Source organism: Hyla sarda, chromosome 8 (assembly GCF_029499605.1).
Source record: "Hyla sarda isolate aHylSar1 chromosome 8, aHylSar1.hap1, whole genome shotgun sequence".
Taxonomy (NCBI): Eukaryota; Metazoa; Chordata; class Amphibia; order Anura; family Hylidae; genus Hyla; species Hyla sarda.
In genome coordinates this window covers 155,161,475-155,186,800 of record NC_079196.1, presented here as the reverse complement: position 1 = coordinate 155,186,800, position 25,326 = coordinate 155,161,475, and the positions used below count along the sequence as shown (strand labels likewise).

General features: G+C 42.3%; 1 protein-coding gene across 9 annotated transcripts in view; it reads left to right on the top strand.

Moving 5' to 3' along the window:
- The window catches only part of SNX29 (sorting nexin 29), an 819,108-nt gene that overhangs the window by 582,821 nt on the left and 210,961 nt on the right, over positions 1–25,326 (top strand). For 2 of the 9 annotated variants that reach the window (XM_056534828.1, XM_056534829.1), the window contains exon 19: positions 16,399–16,478. The exons of 6 other annotated variants lie outside the window; for them this stretch is intronic. In XM_056534828.1, the coding sequence (XP_056390803.1) occupies positions 16,399–16,437 (39 nt within the window). In that variant the 3' untranslated portion in view covers positions 16,438–16,478. Of the gene's footprint in view, positions 1–16,398; positions 16,479–20,274; positions 20,416–21,718; positions 21,821–25,326 lie in introns of those variants that run through there. One more of the 9 variants, XR_008847045.1, reaches the window with a different exon arrangement.

Sequence of the window (25,326 nt, the reverse complement as noted above, 5' to 3'; positions counted from 1 at the left end):
AGCCTAGTCCAGTAATCTAGCAACCAGCAAGTGTAATTACACACCGGACGCTATACCTCCCAGAGAGTTGTTTAAGAAGTGGGATAGTGACAAGTCCTTTCTAGTTTGGCTTTTTCTGCATACTTATCATGGATGTTTAATAGCTCATGTAGTCCTTTGTAATTTGATATCATAAATACAATGCGACGATTTGTCTTTATGGGCTCAGCGAAAGTTAATATGCGCTTTGTTCTCTGTAACCAGAATGTCCCTTATAATTGTTATGGTACCTCTGCTGAACAGAGACCGTTAAACCTAATTATATTAGAGCTGCATATTTTTATGCTCCTGTTTCGTTTTCATTTCCTTTGGATTATTACTAGAAAAAAAGTGAAATTTGGCAATTTTCAACAACGAACTAAAGAGCTGTGACTGATGCAGCAAGGCCATTAACATATGGGTCATTGCTGAGGATATCCTTACGCGCTGTCAGTCAGCTTATTAAGTGCTCAGCACAGCCAGCGTCCCTTGTTCAGCTCAATATAGTGACTCTCCTATTTGTTTGCTTCTTTTATGGAAGCAAAATCCGTGCATTAAACTGATCATAGGATGTATTAGGGGATAAGGATAAAACATCTAATGGGAATACACACAGAGGTGTTGGAAATTGCCCATTTTAATTTTTGTTTTAGCTTTTGAATATACATTATAAGTACAGTACTTGTGTTTTCTATGCTGAAGTTATGTTCACACTGCATTTGGGTGAACATATTCAATGGGAAGGTTCCCTGCACATACGCCATAGTTCTCCATTAATCCGACAGAGGTCAAAAGTGTCCTTTTGGCTAGGATAGTATGTCTTGGCTAAAGGCCACATCTCATCTGCTTTATTGCTTACAGGGTAAATGCTAGATTACTAACTGCAGTAAAGCCATCATTAGGTAGAGTATATAGATATTTTACATTTCCCCTTTAGTTGTTAGTCCTTTACCTTGTTAATGGGTAATAGAGATCCATGATGTTGCTTCCAGTGTAGAGAGGGGGGAAATGTAAAGATACAATTAATACAATTTAAAGGGAACCCGCACTAAACCCAATATACTAGGTTATAGTGTGGGTGAATAGCATTATAACGAGGGGTCACTTACCTAAATTGGGGCAGTGGATGAAAAGTTATGCTTCCCTCATTCCTACAGCGCTGCCAGCAAAGTGAAAAAAAAAACTGTATAGCCGAATGTGACCTGAGCTCTGCGCTCTCAGCCCTTCCTAGGGCTGATCGCTGTTAGTGGTTGGGATTAGGGGTTAGGTGTTTGGATTAGGACTAGGGGTTAGAATTAGAATTAGGGGTTAGGATTAGGTTTAGGAAGTGAGAGGGAGCCGGCTATAAAGCAGAAAAGGGTGTTACTCAGCGAAGGTTCCCATTCCGCTACAGGGACACAGTTTTCTTCATTACAACGGCTTGCCGCGTTCCTGCCTCCTCTTTATGCAGTGCTATGCCCACCAATCCGATGAATTTTCCAATTTCTACACTCTCAGGAGAGCCTGCGTGCACTGGAGCGATCTGCTCTTGTAGTAGGTTTTCTTGTCACTAGGAAGTGAGAGGAAAGAAATTAGAATATTTATCAGATTGGTGGGCATAGCACTGCATTGAGCGGATGCAGCAGAACGTTTCATCCTCTTCACCGTTTTAATGCTGTTCACCCACACTATAACCCATTGTAATGGGTTTAGTGCGGTTGAACAGCCTGTCAGTTTCCCTTTAACCCCTTAAGGACGCAGGACGTACTCAAACGGCCCCTTTTCCGAGTCCTTAAGGACTCAGGACGTTTGAATACGTCCTGTCAAATCCCGGCCCCCCGGCCGCTAGCTGGAGGAGAGCCGGTGCCCGATGCCTGCTGAAATCGTTCAGCAGGCATCGGGGCATATCGCCCAGGGGGGTCATTATGCCCCCCCATGTCGGCGATGGCCGCAGATCGCTGGACAATTCAGTCCAGCGATCTGCGGCAGATTCCGGGTCAATCGGGTCTCCAGTGACCCGGAATTACAGTCTCCGACGGCCCTGAACAGCCAGAGCCTGCAGGGGTGAGGTGGCACTGGTGCCACCTCACGATCGCCCTGATTCGTCGGCCGGATTACAGGGAGCTGCCTCTTCCGGAGGACGTGAGCGGGATGTGCACCCCAGGTGCTGGGGACCCCGATCCCCAGCGTCAATGTTGGGATCGGGGCCCCAGGAGCGACGGCCGCGGCCGGCGACGACGAGGGACTGACCTGTGCGGCGAGGATCGTTGGAGGTGAGTGACAGCCTCCTGCTGTTGCTTAGCAACAGCTCCCAGCATGCAAAAAGGGCATGCTGGGAGCTGTAGTTATGCAACAGCAGGAGGCAGACCACCACAACTCCCAGCATGCCCTTATGGGCATGCTGGGACTTGTAGTTTTGCAACAGCTGGAGGCCCATTTTTTTCTATGGAAAAGTGTACCTTCAGCTGTTGTGTAACTACAACTCCCAGCTTGCACAAACAGCTAAAGTGCATGCTGGGAGTTGTAGTAGTGCATCTGCTGGTTGCATAACTACAACTCCCAGCATGCCCGTTGGCTGTCGGTGACTGCTGGGAGTTGTAGTTTTGCAACAGCTGAAGGCACACTGAGTTATGTAGCAAACCAGTGTGTCTCCAGCTGTTGCATAACTACAGTCCCCAGCATCCCCAGCCAAAGTAGTATGCCTCCAGCTGTTGCATAACTACAAGACCCAGCATGCCCTTCCGCTGTCCGTACATGCTGGGGGTTGTAGCTTTTGCAACAGCTGAAGGCACACTGGTTGCAAAACACTGAGTTTGTTACCAAACTCTGTGTTTCACAACCAGTGTGCCTCCAGCTGTTGCAAAACTACAACTCCCAGCATGCACTGATAGACCGTACATGCTGGGAGTTGTAGTTTTGCAACAGCTGGATGTTTCTTCCCCCCCCCCCCCCCCAATGTGAACGTACAGGGTACACTCACATGGGCGGAGGATTACAGCAAGTATCCGGCTGCAAGTTTGAGCTGCGGCAAATTTTCTGCCGCAGCTCAAACTGCCAGCGAGAAACTACTGTGAACCCCTGCCCGTGCGACTGTACCCTAAAAACACTACACTAACACACAATAAAAAGTAAAAAACACTACGTATACACATACCCCTATACAACCCCCCTCCCCAATAAAAATGAAAAATGTCTGGTACGCCACTGTTTCCAAAACGGAGCCTCCAGCTATTGCAAAACTACTCCCAGTATTGCCAGATAGCCCCTGACTGTCTAGGCATGCTGGGAGTTTTACAACAGCTGGAGGCACCCTGTTTGGGAATCACTGGCGTAGAATACCCCTATGTCCACCCCTATGCAAGTCCCTAATTTAGGCCTCAAATTCGCATGGCGCTCTCACTTTGGAGCCCTGTCGTATTTCAAGGCAACAGTTTAGGGTTACATATGGGGTATCGCCGTTCTCGGGAGAAATTGTGTTACAAATTTTGGGGAGTATTTTCTGCTATTACCCTTTTTAAAAATGTAAAATTTTTGGGAAAAGAGGCATTTTAGGTAAAAAAAAATTTTTTTTTTTTACATATGCAAAAGTCGTGAAACACCTGTGGGGTATTAAGGTTCACTTAACCCCTTGTTACGTTCCCCGAGGGGTCTAGTTCCAAAATGTGATGCCATGTGTTGGTTTTTTTTTTGCTGTCCTGGCACCATAGGGGCTTCCTAAATGCGGCATGCCCCCAGAGCAAAATTTGCTTTCAAAAAGCCAAATGTGACTCCTTCTCTTCTGAGACCTGTAGTGCGCCAGCAGAGCACTTTTCACCCCCATATGGGGCGTTTTCTGAATCGGGAGAAATTGGGCTTCAAATTTTGGGGGGTATTTTCTGCTTTAACCCTTTGTAAAAATGTAATTTTTTTGGGAAACCAAGCATTTTAGGTAATTTTTTTTTTTTTTTTTTTTACATATGCAAAAGCTGTGAAACCCCTGTGGGGTATTAAGGTTCACTTTACCCCTTGTTACGTTCCCCAAGGGGTCTAGTTCCAAAATGGTATGCCATGTGGGGTTTTTTGCTGTCCTGGCACCATAGGGGCTTCTTAAATGCGGCATGCCCCCAGAGCAAAAGTTCCTTCAAAAAAGCCAAATGTGACTCCTTCTCTTCTGAGACCTGTAGTGCGCCAACAGAGCACTTTTCACCCCCATATGGGGTGTTTTCTGAATCGTGAGAAATTGGGCTTCAAATTTTGGGGGGTATTTTCTGCTATTACCCTTTGTAAAAATGTAAATTTTTTGGGAAACCAAGCATTTTAGGTAATTTTTTTTTTTTACATATGCAAAAGTTGTGAAACCCCTGTGGGGTATTAAGGTTCACTTTACCCCTTGTTACATTCCCCAAGGGGTCTAGTTTCCAAAATGGTATGCCATGTGGGGGTTTTTGCTGTCCTGGCACCATAGGGGCTTCCTAAATGCGGCATGCCCCCAGAGCAAAATTTCCTTCAAAAAAGCCAAATGTGACTCCTTCTCTTCTGAGACCTGTAGTGCGCCAGCAGAGCACTTTTCACCCCCATATGGGGTGTTTTCTGAATCGGGAGAAATTGGGCTTCAAATTTTGGGGGGTATTTTCTGCTATTACCCTTTTTAAAAATGTAAAACTTTTGGGAAACCAAGCATTTTAGGGAACTTTTTTTTTTTTTTTTTTTTTTTTACATATGCAAAAGTCGTGAATCACCTGTGGGGTATTAAGGTTTACTTTACCCCTTGTTATGTTCCCCGAGGGGTCTAGTTTCCAAAATGGTATGCCATGTGTTTTTTTTTTTGCTGTTCTGGCACCATAGGGGCTTCCTAAATGTGACATGCCCCCCAAAAACCATTTGTCGCTCCTTCCCTTCTGAGCCCTCTACTGCGCCCGCCGAACAATTAACATAGACATATGAGGTATGTGCTTACTCGAGAGAAATTGGGTTTCAAATACAAGTAAAAATTTTCTCCTTTTTACCCCTTGTAAAAATTCAAAAATTGGGTCTACAAAAACATGCCAGTGTAAAAAATGAAGATTGTGAATTTTCTCCTTCACTTTGCTGCTATTCCTGTGAAACAAAAAAGGGTTAAAACGCTGACTGAATGTCATTTTGAATACTTTGGGGGGTCAAGTTTTTATAATGGGGTCTTTTATGGGGTATTTCTAATATGAAGACCCTTCAAATCCACTTCAAACCTTAACTGGTCCCTGAAAAAAAGCGAGTTTCAAAATTTTGTGAAAAATTGGAAAATTGCTGCTGAACTTTGAAGCCCTCTGGTGTCTTCCAAAAGTAAAAACACGTCAATTTTATGATGCAAACATAAAGTAGACATATTGCATATGTGAATTAAAAAAAAAAAATTTTGAATATCCAAGCAGATATTACAAGCAGATAGCTTCAAAGTTAGAAAAATGCAAAAGTTTCAAATTTTTCATCAAATTTGGGGATTTTTCACCAAGAAAGGATGCAAGTTACCACAAAATGTTACCACTATGTTAAAGTAGAATATGTCACGAAAAAACTATCTCGGAATCAGAATGATAAGTAAAAGCGTTCCAGAGTTATTAATGTTTAAAGTGACAGTGGTCAGAATTGCAAAAAATGGTCCTTAAGGTGAAAAAGGGCTCAGTCCTTAAGGGGTTAAATACACCGTATAAGGGTATGTACACAACTAACTAAAGAATTGACATGTTAATTCTCATGGCAGAATCAACGAGGAAACATTCCATTGAAACCAATGGAACTAGCCTTTCTGTTCCAAATCTAACACTCTAACAATCAATGGCACTGCATGTTTGCCCATTATTTGCTTTACTTCAACATGGATCAGAAACAGGATTTCTAAACAGAATTTCAGCAAGCGAATTTTCCTCATCATTTTCCTCTGTATGCATAATGTGTGTGTGTGTGTGTGTGTGTATACATTTATAAACAAAATGCTTCATAATATATAGACACACACACACACACACACACAAACTAAAAGACTGGTGCTGGCTATCCTAAGCTTACTTTTACTATATATTATGAAGCATTTTGTTTATAAATGTATCTTGACACTGTTTGTTTATTTTATAAAGATGCTTTTTATTTGTCTTTAGTTTTATTATTTATGATTTATACTGGTTTTATGTGGACTCAGATTTTTTTCTATATTAAGTTATATCTCTGTATAATTGAATCCATCCGACTCAGTGATCTTTCTTGCTCCATATATAAGTCACTCGTTTTAGGTCCAGGCACTGACATAACTGAGCCAAATGAGTAAGGACTGGTGGCCAATTACAATTACCGATTATCCATCATTACAGTTTATTTTGAGAACATCTTTCCATTCATGGTTCATTTCCAGCTAGTTGAGAAGCTGACTGACAGTGAAATGTGCAGTTACTCTCAGGAATCCAGCTGCAACTGTATCATTACAATGATTTGAACTCTAATTCAGAAAGTACTTGTGGGCAGTCTTCCAGAAGAACATGGCCTAATGCAGCTTTGAAGGGGAAGTCGTATATTCACAGAATAGAATAACATCGCTCCCATTTACATAACACTGGCCATTTTCTTACTTGTCTGAATATTTAAATATTGTTTTCCGGTTATTTTGTGGGGAAAAAAAGAGCAATAACACATCATTTACACTTTACTTTTACAAATTTTACAATGAGCAAAGAAGCTGCAGACACACACCAGGTTGTCATAAATCTCCTATGAAGACATTTGTTTATGAAATATATATTGGTGTTAAAGAAGCACTAAACCTGCAATTAACAGATTTCTCTATATGATATGCTTCATATTTAAGGTTTATTTCCCTTTAAAACATACCTGTCATTTCAAAAGCATGCATGGTTTTGTTAGATTAGCCCTCCATATGGTGGTAAGATGATTATAGTGTTCTTACTGCTTCTATTGAACCCGAGTTCCCTCCACGGTGCACAGCTGTTTCTCAGTCACTTCCCTTCCATAGCTTTCTTTCTTTCCCTTACTTTCCCTTACTTATCTGGCCAATTACAGCACCTACTATGCTGTGACATAATGCTGGTGCACTGGACTTAACAGGCTGGTGTTGTGTTGGGGAATGATTTACAGTAGGCTAGATGGTATATGAAGGGAAACGGACCACTAATGCGTTGGCTTTGCAAGGTGCTGTATGAAGAAAAGAAAAAAAACAGCAGCATCAAAGCAAGAAAGGGGTGACATTACGCACTGAACTGCTAATGCTGCCGCTATGAGAAGGAAGCCTTGATCTACCTTTCATTTACATCATGGAGGACAAAGACAGACTCAAAGATGGTAGGTACACAGCCCAAGGTCTCTACCTTTCCTGCACATTGCAGTAGCCAAGCTCTGCTCTTACTTCCTGTGTTACGTTCCAAATTGTAGATAAGTGAGACACCTAGTAGCCAAGATTTTATGGCCTTTCTCTTGGGTAAGGAGTAATTTTTGGTAAATTAAGTGATGTACAAAAATTTTACAAATCACATTTTTCTGGTGGCGTGTCCTGAATACAGAGCTGAGTGGACGTGTGGTCTGAAGCTCTCACTACCTCAGCTAACAATTACCCTAAATTAACCACCCTCTGAAGCCGTTACTCCCCTGCCTGATCTCCTGCCTGTCTCAGCCGCAGGCGGGCTGGTGCGTGCTGTGACTGCGCCAGGCTGTCGAAGCTGCGGTGTTGTCCGCGAGTCCCTGTCTTGTCCCAGCCTGGTGGGGTGTCGGGTGAGGCTCCGGTCCTCCTCCTGGGCTGGCTGTGCAGTGGTGCCTCTCACAGCGGGCAGTAAGCTGGGATCCTGATTGTGTCGGTGGGTGCCGCCATTGCAGCCTTCGTGGGTGTGTCTTCCTTCGTGGTCCTGCTGGTTGCCCTGGAGATTCTCGCCAGTGGCAGTGCTATATGTGGGGCGGTTCCTTCTGCAGCCCTCTTCTTCTCCTCTCCATGCTGGGATCCGGAGCTGTGCCTATCTGCCCTCAGAGTCTGCTGTGGGGGTGCTTTTTGCATCCTACTCTTTTATACTTCAGGCATGCTGCTGGGTTTCTCTTGAAACTGTTCGTTCATTTGTGGGACATTTTCCCTGGGTAGACGATGTAATCCCTGAAACCTGAAAACAAAGGAGGGGGTGGGAACATAGACATAATCACAAAAAGATAACAATTCATATATAACAAGAACTTCAGAGAAACATACTAAGATAATTTCTATCATTTCGTCCTAACAGACCTAGTGCCTCTAATCTAAGAAACCATTTGCATTCACATTTCAGTAGAGTAGTATGCCGATCTTCTCCTAGCTGTGGAAATTCCACTCTTTCAATGCCGGCAAATGTTAAAGGACATCTGCAGCAAAATATAAGTTATCCTGTATCTACAGGATAGGGGATAAGTGTCTGATCGCGGGGAGTCCGACCACTGGTACCCCCCCACGATCTCCCAAACGGGGCGCCACATTGCTGCTCTATGTGAGCAGCTAATGCTTTGAGGTCGACAGTACGCACCCTCCCCATACAGTTCTATGCGAGAGGCAGAGAGACACGAACGCTGCCTCCCCGCCTCTCCCATAGAACTACATCGAGGAGGCATGTCTGCTGTGACATCACGCTGCAGCCGGCACGCCTCCTGCACGGACCCCCCATGCGATCAAACACTTAACCCCTATCGTGTGGATAGGGGATAAGTTGTATTTTGCTGCAGATGTCCTTTAAACCATCTATTCTATTCAGATTTTTTTGGGTAACTGACTCCCTCATAGGTGCCCAAAGGTCAGCAGCACCTTTAGCTGCATGACCCGTGCCCTATTAGGGCGCTGCGATCTGCCCCCTACAATTTTTGGTGTGCAGACCATTTTTTTTCCCAAAAAGGGTGTGTGATTGTAAATCTCACATCGTTATCTAGTGCACGTACACACACACACTCTCCCCCTACATACACGCCACCCCCCTAGAGAAAAAGAAAATGGCCCGCTGGGTATTTTCGGTGGAGGAGGCATATGCCATGTTAAACACCTAATCTGCCAGTGAGGACGAGGAAGACCCCACTTTCCTGTTGTCCTCCTCGTCCTCCTCACTTTATCCATTCCTGGATAATAAATTTAGGAAACACCCGTGCGTTCAAAATGTCCACTTCACCCCTATACATATTCCTTACAGTGTGTACTGTCTGTAATGGGGTTACATGTGAGTGTCTCTTTTTTTATTTTCCCCTGATTGTATTTTAACGTCAGCTACTGATATATCATGGGCCTCAAATGCAAACATAGTTCTATGACCCTTGAGCCCTGTTGTGCGTCCTCACAGTACTTTACATCCACATATGGGGTATTTCCACACTCAGGATAAAATGCTCCCCAAAATTTGTAACCCAATTGCTTCTATTACCCCTTGTGCAAATGAAAGATTTGTGAGGTATAAGTACTCACTGTACCCCTTGTTACTTTCCGTGAGGGGTATCGTTTCCAAAATAATGGCACATGTGGGGGGGGGGGGGGTTCTGCTGTTCTGGTACCATGGGAGCTCTGTAAATGCACATGGCCTCCGATTCCAGCAAATTCTCTCTCCAAAATCCCAATGGCACTCCTTCTCTTGTAAGCCATGTTGTGCACCCACAGAGTACTTTACGTCCAAATATGAGGTATGTCCTTACTCAGCAGAAATGGGGTTTAAAATTTTGGGGGGCATTTTCTGTTATTTCTCCTTGTGAGAATTAAAAATTTGCGGTAACACCAGCATTTTAGTGAATAAAAAATAAAAAATAAATATTTTCACATCCCACTTTAACGAAAATTCGTCAAACACCTATTGTGTGTTAAGGCTCAGTATACCACTTGTTAAGTTCCTTGAGGGATGTAGTTTCCAAAATAGTGTGGCATGTGTTTTTTTTTTTCTTTTTCTGCTGTTCTGGCACCATAGGGCTTCCTAAATGCGACGTGCCCCCCAAAAACCATTTCAGCAAAATTTGCTCTCCTTAATGCCAAATTTGACTCCTTCTTACCATTGTAGTGCGCTCGCAGAGCACTTTACGTCCACATATAGGGTATTTGCATACTCAGAACAAATGGGGTTGCAAATTGGGGGGGGGGGCATTTTCTCCTATTATCCCTTGTGAAAATGAAAAATTGGTTAAAGAAAAATGAATTTTTGTGAGAAAAAAAGTTTTTTCATTTTCACATCCCACTTTAACGAAAATTTGTCCAACACCTGGGGGGTGTTAAGGCTCACTCTACCACTTGTTACGTTTCTTGAGGGGTGTAGTTTCCAAAATTGTTTGCCATCTGGGACTATTTTTTGCTGTTCTGGCACCATGGGGGCTTCGTAAATGTGACCTGACCATTTCAGCAAAATTTGCTCTCCAAAAGCAAATGGGGGCCATTTTCTCCTTTTACCCCTTGTAAAAATGAAAAAAAAAATTGGGCTACAAGAGCATGTTAGTGTAAAAAAATGAGATTTTTGAATTTGCTCCTCCACTATGTCTGTGAAACACCTAAAGGGTTAACAAACTTTCTGGATGTAATTTTAAATACTTTAAGGGTTACAGTTTCATAATGAGGTCCACTATGGGGGGTTTTAAGCATAAAAATTCAGATTTCGAAATTTTCGTGAAAAATAGGAAAATTGCTGCTGCACTTTTAAGCCCTCTAATGTCTTAAAAAAGTAAAAACATGTCAACTTTAATGCAGAGATAAAGTAGACATATTGTAATTGTGAATCAATACATAATTTATTTAGCATGTCCATTTTGTCCATTACAAGCAGAGAGTTTCAAAGTTCGAAAAATTTTAATATTTCCAATTTTTTATGAAATGGCAATAAAGTAGAATATGTCACAAAAAACAATCTCAGAATCAGTATGATAAGTAAAAGCATCACAGACTTATCAATGCATAAAGTGACACAGGTCAGATTTTCAAAAAATTCTCTGGTCCTTAAAGGGGTAAAAAAAAAAAACAACTGGTACCAGAAAGTTAAACATTTTTGTAAATTACTTCTGTTTAAAATTCTTAATCCTTCCATCAGCTGCTGTATGCTGCAGAGGAAGTTTTTTTCTTTTTGAATTTCCTTTCTGCCTGACCACAGTGCTTGAACGTCGTGTCTAAAGGGTTAATAGTGCTGCGCCTTATTATCCACGGGTCTTAGAGGCCGGGCCCCACCCGCCGTAGCCCCGTGTTATAGAAAGGAAGCTTACTCAGGGCGTACAGGTACACCCTGCGTCCTTAAGGAGTTGAAAGCTCAGAATTTTTTTTAGGGAATATACCGTATATACTCGAGTAGAAGCCGACCCGAATATAAGCCGAGGCCCCTAATTTTACCCCAAAAACCCAGGAAAAGTTATTGACTCGACTGTAAGCCTAGGGTGGGAAATACATCATCCCCCCCTGTCATCATCCAGACCCCCATCATCATCCCCCCCTTCATCATCACCGCCTGTCAATCTCTTCATCAGTGGTCTTCAACCTGCGGACCTCCAGATGTTGCAAAACTACAATTCCCAGCATGCCCGGACAGCCATCGGCTGTCTTCACTGCGGCCTTCCTCATCATCCCCCCCCTCATCATTACCGCCAGTCAATCCCTTCATCAGTGGTCTTCAGATGTTGCAAAACTACAACTCCCAGCAAGCCCTGGGTGTTGGGTGCTGTAGTTTTGAAACCTCTGGTGGTCCGCAGGTTGAAGACCACTGCGGCCTTCGTCATCATCCAGCCCCCCCCCCCTTTTGTTTTGTACTCACCTCCCCTCGGCGGAAAGTTAGGGTGAGCTGGTCTGGGACATCTATGCTGCAGGGACCATCCGGTGGGGATGGTTAGTCGTTGTGAGCTGTCCATTTTCACCAGGGGGGCCTCTTCTTCGCCCAGACTAGTGACGTTTCCTTGACGACGACGCACAGGGACGTTGTGCGTCGTCGTCAAGGCAATGTCCCTGTGCGTCGTCATCAAGGCAACGTCACTACTCCGGGGCCGGGCGCGGAGAAGAGGCCCCCCCGGTGAAAGTGGACAGCCCGAAACGACTAACCATCCCAACCGGACCGTCCCTGCAGCATAGATGGCCCGGGGGATGCTGGATGATGACGAAGGCCGCAGTGGTCTTCAACCTGCGGAACTCCAGAGGTTTCAAAACTACAACACCCAACATGCCCGGACAGCCGATGGCTGTCCGGGCTTGCTGGGAGTAGTAGTTTTGCAACATCTGGAGGTCCGCAGGTTGAAGACCAGTGATGAAGGGATTGACAGGCGGAGAGTTCACTGGAAAAACTTGGCTTATACTCGAGTATATACTTTAATCTGAGTTAGTTTAGAAAATATGGTTAGATGGCAAGTACTCTTTAAGACTTATTCTCACCAATAATGCCTTCAAGCATGGCGTGGACTGGTATAGACAGGTAGATGGGACTACCATTGGCTCGCTCATCTCCAGTACTTTTGCCAATATTTTCCTCGCAATGCTTAAAAGGCATAATGTTTTCTCTTCTAAGAACCCATATGTCCGATACATTTAATTATATCTTCAATTTGTGGATGACATATTTGTCATCTGCGATGGTCCTAAAGAGATGTTCACAAAATTTATAATGAAACTAACAGAGAATATGTCGTTTACAAGTGTCTTTGGAGGAAAAAAAAAAAAACTTGAGTTTTAAGACTTAATGATAACTATAGAGAACAATAAAGTAAAAACCTCAGGATACAGAAAGCTTATTGAAAAAACTCACTATTGCACTTCCCAGTTCTCATCCCACCTATGTAAAACAAAGTCTACCTTATAGTCAATTCATATGCCTAAAACGGATCAAAAGTGATCAAAATATGTTTCTTTATTAGGCAGAAGAACTGACTAATAGACTATTGGAAAAAGAATATCCTATTGATTTTGTTTAAACAAGCAAACAAAAAATACATAAGTCTACTATATACAAACAAAAATAAAAATAGAAAACACAAACATGAATCATATGATTAATCTTGTTATATGTAAACATTGGTTTATGTTAGAACAGGATGCAGAGATCGGGTAATTAATCCGGTAATTATTTTTTGAAAAAATAAGACCATTGGTGACTTGCTAAAAATACAAAAAATGCAATGAGTAAAAGAGAAAAGAAAAATTGGTTATCAGGACCTGAAATAAAGACTTTCTTGCATGGAAGACTATACTGTCGGTGTTCCGCTTTCTTTCTCATTTGTGTGGAAAATATGGCTAAAAAACATTATTCAGATAGGAGGTACACAAATAAATATCCCTGAATTAAGCACATGCAGTTTATTGTTTGCTATGGCCTTCTGGCAGATACCACATAGGAAAAACAAAAAGATAGCTACATGTGAGATTCAGGGAACATCTCTACTGACTTAAAACTGGCAAAGGAGCTCCCCGTTTTGTAGCTCACATGATTGAAGCACACGGAGACAGAATAGATGGCTTAAAATTTGCCAGTCATCCCCCCCTTTCACCCGTCACAATCACATGTAATAGTACCTGTATCCACACCATTCTAGGGAAGACTATAGGAAGTGCCCTAGTGGCATGAAACGCTCGTCTTTTTACTCACCCGCATGCCATCCACTCCCCGTTACCCCTGCTTACCTGCACGCAGTTGTTTCTTCTGAATGAGGATTAAAGAAGATTTTATAACCAGCATATTGGTGAGTGTCACGATCTTATTTCTTTACTGTATGTGGAAAGATTACCTTTGCCTTACACTGGAGAGCACAACCAGGCAGTGACTGCAGCACTTAGTAACGCCTCTCAGTCTGATCCTATGCCAAGGATAAGGAGCTAATAAAGGACTAGCAGTAACAGGAACTTTCTTTTGTATGCTTTGCTAGTACATAGCCATTACACACCCCCCCTCCCAGGCATGCATGGAGGGGTATGACGGCTGTGGTCGCTCCTCATCTGTCATAGAGCGGAGTTTGTTCCATGCACCAGATGACTGGGGTGCCACGCCAGAGATCACGCAGGGTCCCAGTAGCTTAACTCCCGCGATCAGACATCTTATCCCCTATCCTTTGGATGATGGATAAGATGTTTGGGATGGACTACCCCTTTAAGATGTATTAACATAAAGCTGGGAAAAAGCCTTTAACGCCTCTCTTTAATAAATACATTTCAGATATACTGGCTATGTAGAAAGATTGTGTAGTAGAGATAATTTTAAAATACATCAATAATTTACTGTCCGTAATAGTAAATGCCCCTTAGTCTGTGTTCAGATGCTGCTTCACTCTGTGATGGCTGATGTACTTTGATCAGTGCATGTTATGAGAAAGCTGTGATGTTATATGGACTTTCATGAAGCGTAGAGGTTGGTATAATGTGCCCCGTGCAGCCTGCGCTTTGTAACACCATATGTAAGCATTTTATTAAGGTTCACAAATGTTATATTTTGAACCTGTTTAAGATCAGAGACAGCTTTAGCTTCCCACTCATTAGTAGGTGATGTAGTGATAGTGGGGTATAAAGCACATGGCATTTATGTGCACATAGCTCTGCTGTCACTTGCACTGGCAATGCAGATTGCAGTATTACTAAGTAACATGAGCTATATTGGGAACAGCTACCTATGACAGCAATTCTGCATTTAATGGTCTGTGGCACATTACAGAACATCACCATTAATTTTCTATATAAAGGCCTATCATCATGCATTACTGTTAGCTCTGTTTAGTTCAGTAAAACAGTCCAGAAAGTTATATCCATCATATATAATTAATAAATAAAATAAAAAAGAAAGTTGAAATGGTGAAAAGTTTATTCTGTGGTTCATGCTATCAGTAATATATATTATAATGAGAGTATTTTTAATTTTACTTGTTTTGTTTTTAGTCTTTTCTTCTTTAAACCTAGGAGTATATAATTTATGAATTACCAGCTTTATACAGCCTCTATGTGTATACTAAACAAACTAAATGTGGACTAAAGTTCTTGGATCTGTAGCTGGATCTGTAACAGGAACACCCTACTTACAGGCTACTAGTATGCTTCTATATGGTAGATTAATCATTGGGTCACCTTAGCACCAGATTACATGTGCTAATGCAGCCTTCCTAGTGGTATGGTTTGGACTGGAGATGCCTACTTTTTAGACCTAGCAGACACCAGACCTAGATGCATTAGATTTGAGCTGTCTCTGCCTACAAAAGGGGAACTGCTGCTGTGGCCTGACATACAAGTCAGTGCATTGTGTGCAGAAGCCCTTGTAAGTAAAGGGGACCTTTCTCCATCCTTCCCTTCTTGGTGACTCCATATTGAAGTTTGATAACCTTTCTTGGTACTCTAATCCACCCATACCATCAAAGGGGTGCTTCTGGGATGTTAAGAAAAATTAAAATTCCCCAAAGTCCCCTGTATTTATCCATGTGATTTTGCCAGCTCCTGTGGCCCCTGTTGTCTCCTGAATATTATTTTTTCTTGCTTGCAGCCCAGACTACAACTCCCAGCAGTCAGTGCAGCTCTGTGTAATGGCTGCCAGCCAATTGCTTTTACTATCTGTGTGCATGCTGTGTTGTTGTAAACTCACTGTACATGTCTTTTCTTTCAAAATGTCCTTTCCTCCAGCAATTAATAATAATATTCTCTGAATGGCAGCAGTCAGTGATGAGATCTGCAGCAGGCAAAGAGCAGCGTTATGTGCTGGGCTGTTTTTCTCCCAGCAAGTTCCCTGGACTACCCCTTTAATTACCTTGGTGGCCCTCCTCTGCATCCATTCCAGTTCAGCCATGACATTCTTATATACCAGTGCCTAAAATTGAGCACAATATTCTTAGTGATTTATATAGTGACAAACTATATTCTGTCATGAGCATCTATGCCTTCTATGGTTCATCCCATGACTTTATTACCTTTGGCAGCAGCTGCCTGAAACTGGTAGTTTAAGTTGAGTTTATTGTCCACCAATACCTCTTATTTTAGTAATAGTTTTACCCAGTGTCTTACTGTTTAGCACATAGTCATGCATCTTGTTTCCTTGGTCCAAGTGCATAACCTAATATTAATCCACATTAAACTTAATTTGTTATTGATGTGACCAGGCCTCTGGCTTCCACAGATCCCTCTGTAGTGTGATATTGTCCTGCTCCATGTTGACCACCTTACAGAGCTGCATATTTACAAATCTTGAGTGTTCACTGCTGGTTCTGCACACGATACTGTTCTGATGGGTCTCAGCATAGATCTGTTTAGTATATCAGAACATTTCAGATGGTGACTGACACGTAATATGCATTTTAAAATCTTCCCCATTGTGTATATGGAATTGGCACTGGACCTTGTATTAATGACAGAGGAACAGCACATGTTTATGCAAAGCCTCTTTTAGAGCAATGAATTGTGCCTCATCAGTTGATACGGAGAACGCTTAGAAAGTCAAATTGGGTGCTTACTGAATTAAGTTATTTTCTATTCTGCCGCAGGGACCAACGGTGCATTGCATGGAAAGCCCAGGGCTGTAAAGAGATTAGAGACATCTCTATGTGACTGACAGCTTTAGAAGGTATCCAAAAATAATACCACGATATGATGACTGCGATTAATAAGATAATTTATACAATGCGGTTCTAAGTCTTTTCCTTCATAGCTAAAAACTCTTATCTGGCAAGTAAGCAGAGCTTTAATATAGTTTAAAGTATTATGCTAATATCAGAGTTCATGGTACAAGAATTAGTAAGACCAACCTCTCGTACTGTGGTCAGTGTGCTAAGACTTAAACTTTAAAGGAATCCCCTCTGTAAACAGTAGTTCCAACCATGACAATATATATTCCATGAAACAAGTAGAGAAATCCTGCACCTCCTTGCAGACCTTTAAACCAACCAATGTAATTACCAATATGGCAGTAGGTAAAGATCACATGGTCAAAGGATCATTAAGTGACTGGGAAAAGTGGATCTACAGTATGTGGGTGATGAAATGCTCTCATAATGTTATCAACATTATGTACAAAAAATAAATATCTTAAAAACCACAAATAGCATTTAACCCTCTGGGTTCTATGCTGTCCAGTTTCTTAATCCAAAAGCCTTCTGTGTGCAACAGACATTTCCTTTTCCTAGCTTTGGTGCCAGTGAGAATACTACTACTCAGAATCTACTCAGCACCTAAAATCATCTTTGTGCATAAGAAGGGTAAAACACTTGCCAATTCAGTGGTGTTGCTAGGGTTGGTGTCACCCGCTACACCAAAAAATGGTGTCACCCCCACCCCGCCCACGCCAGTGGTGTAGCATGTTGTGGAAAATGATTTCCAGTATAAATATCAATTATACCAATTGCTACAGAATGGGACAGTACTAGAGAAGTTTTTACCATTTAAAACTACAGCTCCTAGTATGATCTAAGCAGTGGTAAGGTAAGAGTTGCATCCATCATTACTGCAGAACTTACAAGTGACTCCAGCTCTGATGGGAAATAGTGAGGCATAATACACAATTATATCAATGACTACAGGTGACATCTTCTCTATAGTCTTGTGTTATCTTATTCAGCTGGTACATACCATCATAACTTGTTCCAGCTATATCTTCTCTCTACTGAACTTGATGCCAAGACTGACAGCACATTCTGATCCTCTATATGAAAACAATAAGTAATATAACCCTGCCATACACTGCGCTCTCTGAATATAATACTGCCACACACTGCGCTCTCTGAAAATAATACTGCCAGACACTGCTCTCTCTGAATATAATACTGCCACACATTGTACTCTCTGAATATAATACTGCTACACACTGCTCTCTCTGAATATAATAATGCTACATACTGTACCCTCTCTTAATAATACTGCCACTCACTGTACCCTCTGAATATACTACCACACACTGCACTCTCTAAATATAATACTGTCACACAGCGTACCCTCTGAATATAATACTACCACACCCTGCACTCTCTGAATATAAACCTGCCACACATTGTTCCCTTTCAATATAATACTACCACACACTGCACCCTCTAAATATACAAACCTGCCACACACTGCGCTCTCTGAATATAATACTACCATACACTGCGCCCTCTGAATATAGTACTACCATACACTGTACCCTCTGAATATAATACTACCGCACACTGTACCCTCTGAATTTAATACTACCACACACTGAACCCTTCAAATATAACCGTGTTTTACAGTGCACCCTCTGAATACAATACTGCAAAATATTGTGGCTCATAAAAACCATAACACCCCAGAATTTCCTTATAAAATACACCATATCTCTGAAATTCAAAACATAAAACATATAGTAATAATGCCTCTCCTGTGCCCCCACATATAAAATATAATAATGTCCCCTGTCTTGTGCCCCTCCCACATAATAATAATAGTGCCTCTGTCCTCCCCCCTCCCTTGTCCTGTGCGCCCCACATAATAATAATGCCCCTGTCCTTTCCCCGTAGGTAACCACAATGGCCCCTGTCATGTGCCACTCACATATAATCCACCCTGTCCTGTGCCCCTCACCTAAAATGCCCCGTCATGTGCCCCTCACATAAAATGCCCCGTCATGTGCTCCTCACTTATAATGCCCCCTGTCATGTGCCCCTCACATATAATGACCCTGTTCTGTGTCCCTCATATATAATACTCCTGTTCTGTGCCCCTCCAAGTTGTAATAATGCCCCTGTACCATATTGCCCCAAACATACGTTCCCACGAGCAGCTCTCTCCCTCTCTTCAGGCCTGCATCAAGTGAGCCGTGGGGACGAGATCTCGGGCAGGCGTGATGATGTCACATCATTGCGCCGGCCTACGCGTACCCCCCTAGCAACACCACTGTGCCAATTGTGACTAGTAAAGGGTTACACACATTGCAAGAAATCTAAGAAACAGACCATGTTAAAGACAGAGAATAAAGACACACATGCATGCCTTAAAAGGGGTTCTCTGGTGGAAAACCTTTTTTTTTTATCAACTGGTGCCAGAAAGTTAAACAGATCTGTAAATTACTTCTATTTCAAAATCTTAATCCTTCCAGTACTTATCAGCTGCTATATACTACAGAGGAAGTTGTATAGTTCTTTTCTATCTGAACACAGTGCTCTCTGCTGATACCTTCTGTCCATGTCAGCAACTGTCCAGAGTAGGAGCAAATCCCCATAGCAAATCTATCCTGCTTTGGACAGTTCCTGACATGGACAGAAGTGTCAGCAGAGAACACTGTGGTCAGCCAGAAAAGAAATTCAAAAATAAAATAATTTCCTCTGGAGCATACAACAGCTAATAAGTACTGGAAGGATTACGATTTTTAAATAGAAGTAATTTACAAATCTGTTTAATGTTCTGGCATCAGTTGATTTAAAAAAATAGTTTTCCACTCAAATACCCCTTAAAGACATAACTTGACATCACAGGCACAATAGTGAAAAGTTAAAGGTGCTCCGGTGCTTAAATATCTTCTCCCCTATCCAAAGGATAGGGGATAAGATGCCTGATCGCGGGAGTCCCTCTGCTGGGGACCCCCGGGATCATGCATGCGGCACCCCGTTTGTAATCAGTGCCCGGAGCGTGTTCGCTCCGGGTCTGATTATGGTCGACTGCAGGTCGGGTGGCGTGTGACGTCACGCTCCGCCCCTCAATGCAAGCCTACGGGAGTGGTCGTGATAGCTATCCCCCTCCCGTCGGCTTGCATTGAGGGGCGGAGCGTGACGTCACACGGGGGCGGAGGCGTGACGTCACACACCGCCGGCCCTGCGGTCGCCGGTAATCAGTCCTGGATCGAACATGCTCCGGGCACTGATTACAAACGGGGTGCCTTGTGCATGATCTCAGGGGTCCCCAGCTGCGGGACTCCCGCGATCAGGCATCTTATTTCCTATCCTTTGGATAGGGGATAAGATGTTTAAGCACCGGAGTAACCCTTTAACAAAACCTGGATAACCCCTTTAGTAGCTGGGTGTTAAGTTATTTTGAGGGGACACAACATTAAACACTGTTATACAGGCTGTGCACTCACTACTTTACAATGTAGCAGCATGTTATTTCTTCCGTGTTGTCACATTAAAAGATATACTAAAATATTTACAAAAATGTGAGAGGTGTTCTCATTTATGTGAGATTGAATATTTAAGGGTTTTTTTAGTTCTTAATATGTACTTGCGATATTTTAAAGGATTACCTTGTATAAATATTCTTTGTTCAGTTGTAGAGCACAGTGTGTACTCTTACTTTGAACATGTTTTTCCAAATTTCTTGGCTGAGGATGTTCCTAATAAATTTCAGAATAATTGTAAAATAGTTTTTTGTCGGTCTCGACCCTTGTCTGTTTAATTTTCATTGCTGCTTTGCAGGTGAAACCACAGTGCAGAGAGGGTGGTAGTAATATAGTCAATTAGTTGTACTCAGGAAGTGAAGCCCTTTGGAAAAAACACAGAAAAGTCCTGCTAGCCTTTCTCCAGAGCTGAACTAAAGTCAGTGACTTTGGCTTTGAGGTATTAAACAATTATTTATTAACAGGTGCAGACATATGACCTGCCAGCTATAACACTGAGTGATTATTTCTCAATTGCATCATTAGAATGCATTACAAAATAGTACTAGCAGGGAGTGCCATCTTATGTTCTTTTCAACTGCTAGTCATTATTCCCCAAAAATTTACAAATTTTCCATGTATTGCTTGTTCATGGCTGAAAATGATATATCATTTGTGACCAACTAGAACATAGAGGCCAACCAAGAAATGTTTTGCAGCTGCCTGAAAGTAGAACAGGGTAGATGTATTTTTTTTTTTTATCTACCCCTATAAGTAGCCTTCAGCTCAGCTTCCCATCTCATCTTCCCAGCACAAGCCTGGTAATGTTGAGTCTGGCACTCATCTAAGACTATGCCTAATATTCATTTATGCAAGAACACTTTCATCCTGCCCTAACAGAAGCTTAAAGCGCACTCCACTGGCCAGCCTTCCGGCTACTTTCCTAATGTGCGCACTCTGCGGGGGTGCGCCACAACCCCACGTGACTTCAGGTCAGGCCCCCTCAATGCAAGTCTATGGAAGGGGTGTGGCAGCCATTACACCCCCTCCCATAGACTTGTATTGGGGCGTGGCCTCAAGGCACAAGGGGGCATGGTCGACGCCTGCAGTGCGCGCACAGCATTCGGAACTAAATGTTCCAAACTCAGCCGAAAGGCCATCCTAGGTGTGTGTATTTTTCTTTATTGGGGGGGAGGGGGGGCGGAGTTATAGGGTTGGAAATCACTGATACAATAATGTAATGTAATATGAATGATAGTTAGGTTTTGTCAACCATATATATTGCATTGATTTTACCAAGGATTCTCAACCTTAATACCCAAAAAACATTGTTTTTGTGAACCTCTAGACTTCTGTTAAGTCAGAATCAGGTAAGGTATGAAATTCTTTGATTCCTTCTCATACCTAGCGCTATATTTTGGCTTAGATATACAAAATGTCAGACCCCCGTCACAAACTTATGGCATGGTTTCTGGCATAAATTTGTCAAATCTATAGATACCCACTGGCGTTTTGTAAAAGGGGCTGAAGGATATTAAGAAAAACAGCAGATAATAAATAAATTAATAAATGCAATCCCAGATTACTCCTTTAAGGGGCGTACTGGTAATATTCCAGCTTCCAACATAGAAAAGTGAGGGTCATAGAGCAACAACATAGTTCACTGAATGATACATTTAAACAAGAAATATAGTTTCCTTCAATGTTTGCTCTTTTAGAGAATTTTCTGGATGATCTTGAAACATCTTATTTAAATCCTGCAGGGTGGCTAAACAATATTTTGCCCTATTGCAAAAAGCAAATGGGGGAGGCTTCCACTGCAGCCAACTATCTAACAGTCAGGCACGGGACAGTGAGAAGAAGAAGAGGGGTCTGGCTGTGCTCCTGGTACTGTACATATAGAGAAAAAGTATTATTATTAGTATTTATGTATTTCTCAGTTTTAATTGCAATATGAGACAAACTTATATTAAAGAAAAGGAAGCTCTGCTGTATCTGTGATGTCAGCCCTGGCATATCCAACAGATTCAGGTACCAGTCTATATCAGATCAGATCAATTTGGATGTAAAGTAGAAAGCATGTCAGCACTCCTTATTAAGAGTCACTCACAGCAGTGCTCCGAGTAGCAGTCCCACGTCACAATAGTTATTGCAGCATATCCCAGGTGCTCAGTTGTAGACAGCAACAGTCCATTTAAATATATAAGTATGAAGTAGTGAAAGGAACAACGGCACTCCCATACTGCACAATAAAATCCAGCTGCTTTATTTGAATTTCAGGACATAACAGGCCATACAAAGAGGGAGTATAACAGGCCATACAATGAGGGTCTGCTCTTTCTTTGTATGACCTTTTATGTCCTGAGATTCAAATAAAGAAGCTGGAGTGCTGTTGTTCCTTTCACTACTTCATACTCAGATCAATTTGGGTCTGAGTCCTAACACCCTCCTCAACCCCTTAAAGGATAGGGGATAAGATGTCTGATCGCGGGGGGTCCCGCGCTGGGGACCCCAGGATCTCCGCTGCAGCACTTCGCTATCATTACTGCACAGAGCAAACTCGCTCTGAACGTAATGACCAGCAATACAGGGGCCGGGGCATTATGACATCACGGCTCCGCCCCCTCGTGACATGACGGCCCATCCCCTTAATGCAAGTCTATGGGAGGGGGCGTGATGGCAGCCACGCCCCCTCCCATAGACTTGTATTCAAGGGCGGGCTGTGATGTCATGAGGGGCGGAGCCATGGCATACGATGCTCCGGCCCGTGTATCGCCGGTCATTACATCTGTGCAGTAATGATAGCGGGGTGCTGCAGCGGAGATCCCGGGGGTCCCCAGCGGCGGGACCCCTGCGATCTGACATCTTATTCCCTATCCTTTGGATAGAGGATAAGATGCTAGGGGCGGAGTACCCCTTTAAGGACATTGGGCCCATTTTGGCCTTGAGGACACTGGAAATGTTGATTTTTGCATTTATGTTTTTTCCTCCTCACCTTCTAAGAGCCCTAACTCTTTTATTGTTTCATCCTCAGACCCACATGCTTGTTTTTTGCATGACCAATTGCACTTTGTATTGACACCTTTTTATTTTGACATAAAATGTATTACACAACCCAAAAAAATTATGGGGGGGAGGAATTAATAAGAAAACCTGGAGGGATGTATGAGAGCATATTTTTTGTGCCATGGTCTGCAGTTTTTATCGGTACCATTTTTGTTTAGATAGGACTTTTTTTTATCACTTTTATTTATTTATTTCTGATATATGATGTGATTAAAAATCTGTATTTTTTGTGTTTGGTATTTTTTTACATTTACGCGGTTTACCGTGCGGGATCATAAACATTAAATTTTAATAGCTTGGACATGTATGCATGTGGCAATACCAAATATATATAGTTTTTTTTTGGGGGGGGGGGAACAGGAATGGATAAATAAGGGTGATTGAATTTTTTTTTATTAGGGGAAGAGGTTTTATATTTATTCTAATCTTATCTAATTTGCTTTACACTTTTTATGTCCCTATATGGGACTTTTAAATGCAATCATCAGATTGCATTCACTGCTGAATGCTATGCTAAGATCGGCACTCAGCTGATACAGCCTGGCTTTCTCAGGCTACAACACTGGAGAAATGAGTAGGCGACCGGAGGAAGGTAAGGGCACCCTCTGCTGCCATCTTACCTTGGCCTGATTAGATACTGTATTGTGCCACATATCCAGTATTTAATCAGACCAAAAGTGCTTCCCTGCTGCACTATAAAAAATATTCTCAGAGGTTACTTATGGGTAGTGTACCTCTTGGTAAAGGATCATTGTCTGCTAGGCATGCTTCTATGACACACTCAAAGACATTTTACCTGGTTGAAATACTATGAGAGGGAGTGCATCATTGGACTGAGAGAAGTAGGATGTCCATTTCAACAAATTGGTCACCATCTAGGCCATTCTTCCCAAACTGGAAAGAGTTGTTGGAAGCAGTGATTATAAGAGGTCTCCCATACATGGCGGACATCCAGACATCCTAGACATCTTTCTAGGAGAGAGGATCATTTGATGTGCCTACAAGCACCAGCAGCTTCCCACAGTTTTGTTATTTACCAGTTTTGTTGTGTGCAAAGTGATTAGCTATAAGCAATTTGGTGTCACGACGATGCCCATTACATGTCCCCTAATTGACCAGCCATCAGTCTGCCACTGTCACCTGTGTTAGCAGGAGTGCTGTGAATTAGAAACCCATTCAGCTGCAGACTAGAACTGTATGATCTTTAGCAAAACATTAAGGTTCTGTTTGTGATCTGATGATGGACGAGTATTGAGGCCTCATAGTGACCACTTCAATCCTGCTTTTGCTAGGAAGTGACTTACTGCCTCAACTGCTGGTGTGATCTGGAAAACCTTCACTTACAAATGGTAATGTAGTAGTGAACCAAGGAACAACGCTCGACTACATGTGCAGGACATTTTCCAGCCATGTGTGTTGCTTCTAGAGATGAGCAAACTTACAGTAATTTGATTCGTCACAAACTTCTCGTCTCGGCAGTTGCTGACTTTAGCCTGCATAAATTAGTTCAGCTTTCAGGTGCTCCGGTGGGCTGGAAAAGGTGGATACAGTCCTAAGAGAGAGTCTCCTAGGACTGTATCCACCTTTTCCAGCCCACTGGAGCACCTGAATTTATGCAGGCTAAAGTCAGCAACTGCAGAGCCGAGAAGTTAGTGACTAATCAAATCAAAGTTCGCTCATCTCTAGTTGCTTCTCATGGCTTCCAACTGACATTTTTTAGCAGGGTAATGCTCACCCACAGACATCAAAACTTTCCCAGAAATTAAAATAAAGGCTTGCACACAAGTTTGGAAGATGAAACTCTTTTATTGCAATATATTCTATAGTGGCAGGGGATAAGTGCTTTAAAATGTACCTGTCAAAAAAATAAAAAAAAAAGACATGTCAAAAGTTTTGATCTGTTAGGGATCAGTGATCAGGAAAAAGGAACTAGAAAAAGCACAGTAGTGTGCTTCACTCTCCATCTGGCAATGATTAATGTTTTGTGGCCTATTGTGACATCCAGAGAAGCTGGAGGTAGAGCTCTGAGGACTGGGGAGTGAAGTGCACTGCCACACACTTTTACCTGCTTTTTCATGTAAAACATTTTTCTGGAGGCTGTCTTGTTTAGAACACCTACTTTCTTAAACAGTGAAACCTCTCTAGATGACCACCCCTTTATCCAGACCAAACCTCTAAGGTTTAGGGTATTCTATTAGAGAATTCTGGGTTAATAGTTCTAGAAACTTCTCTTTACACTAGAGTATAAAGCTGTGTAATCCCACAAAAAATTTTTTTAATATGTTACTCAGTACTTAATCCTGAC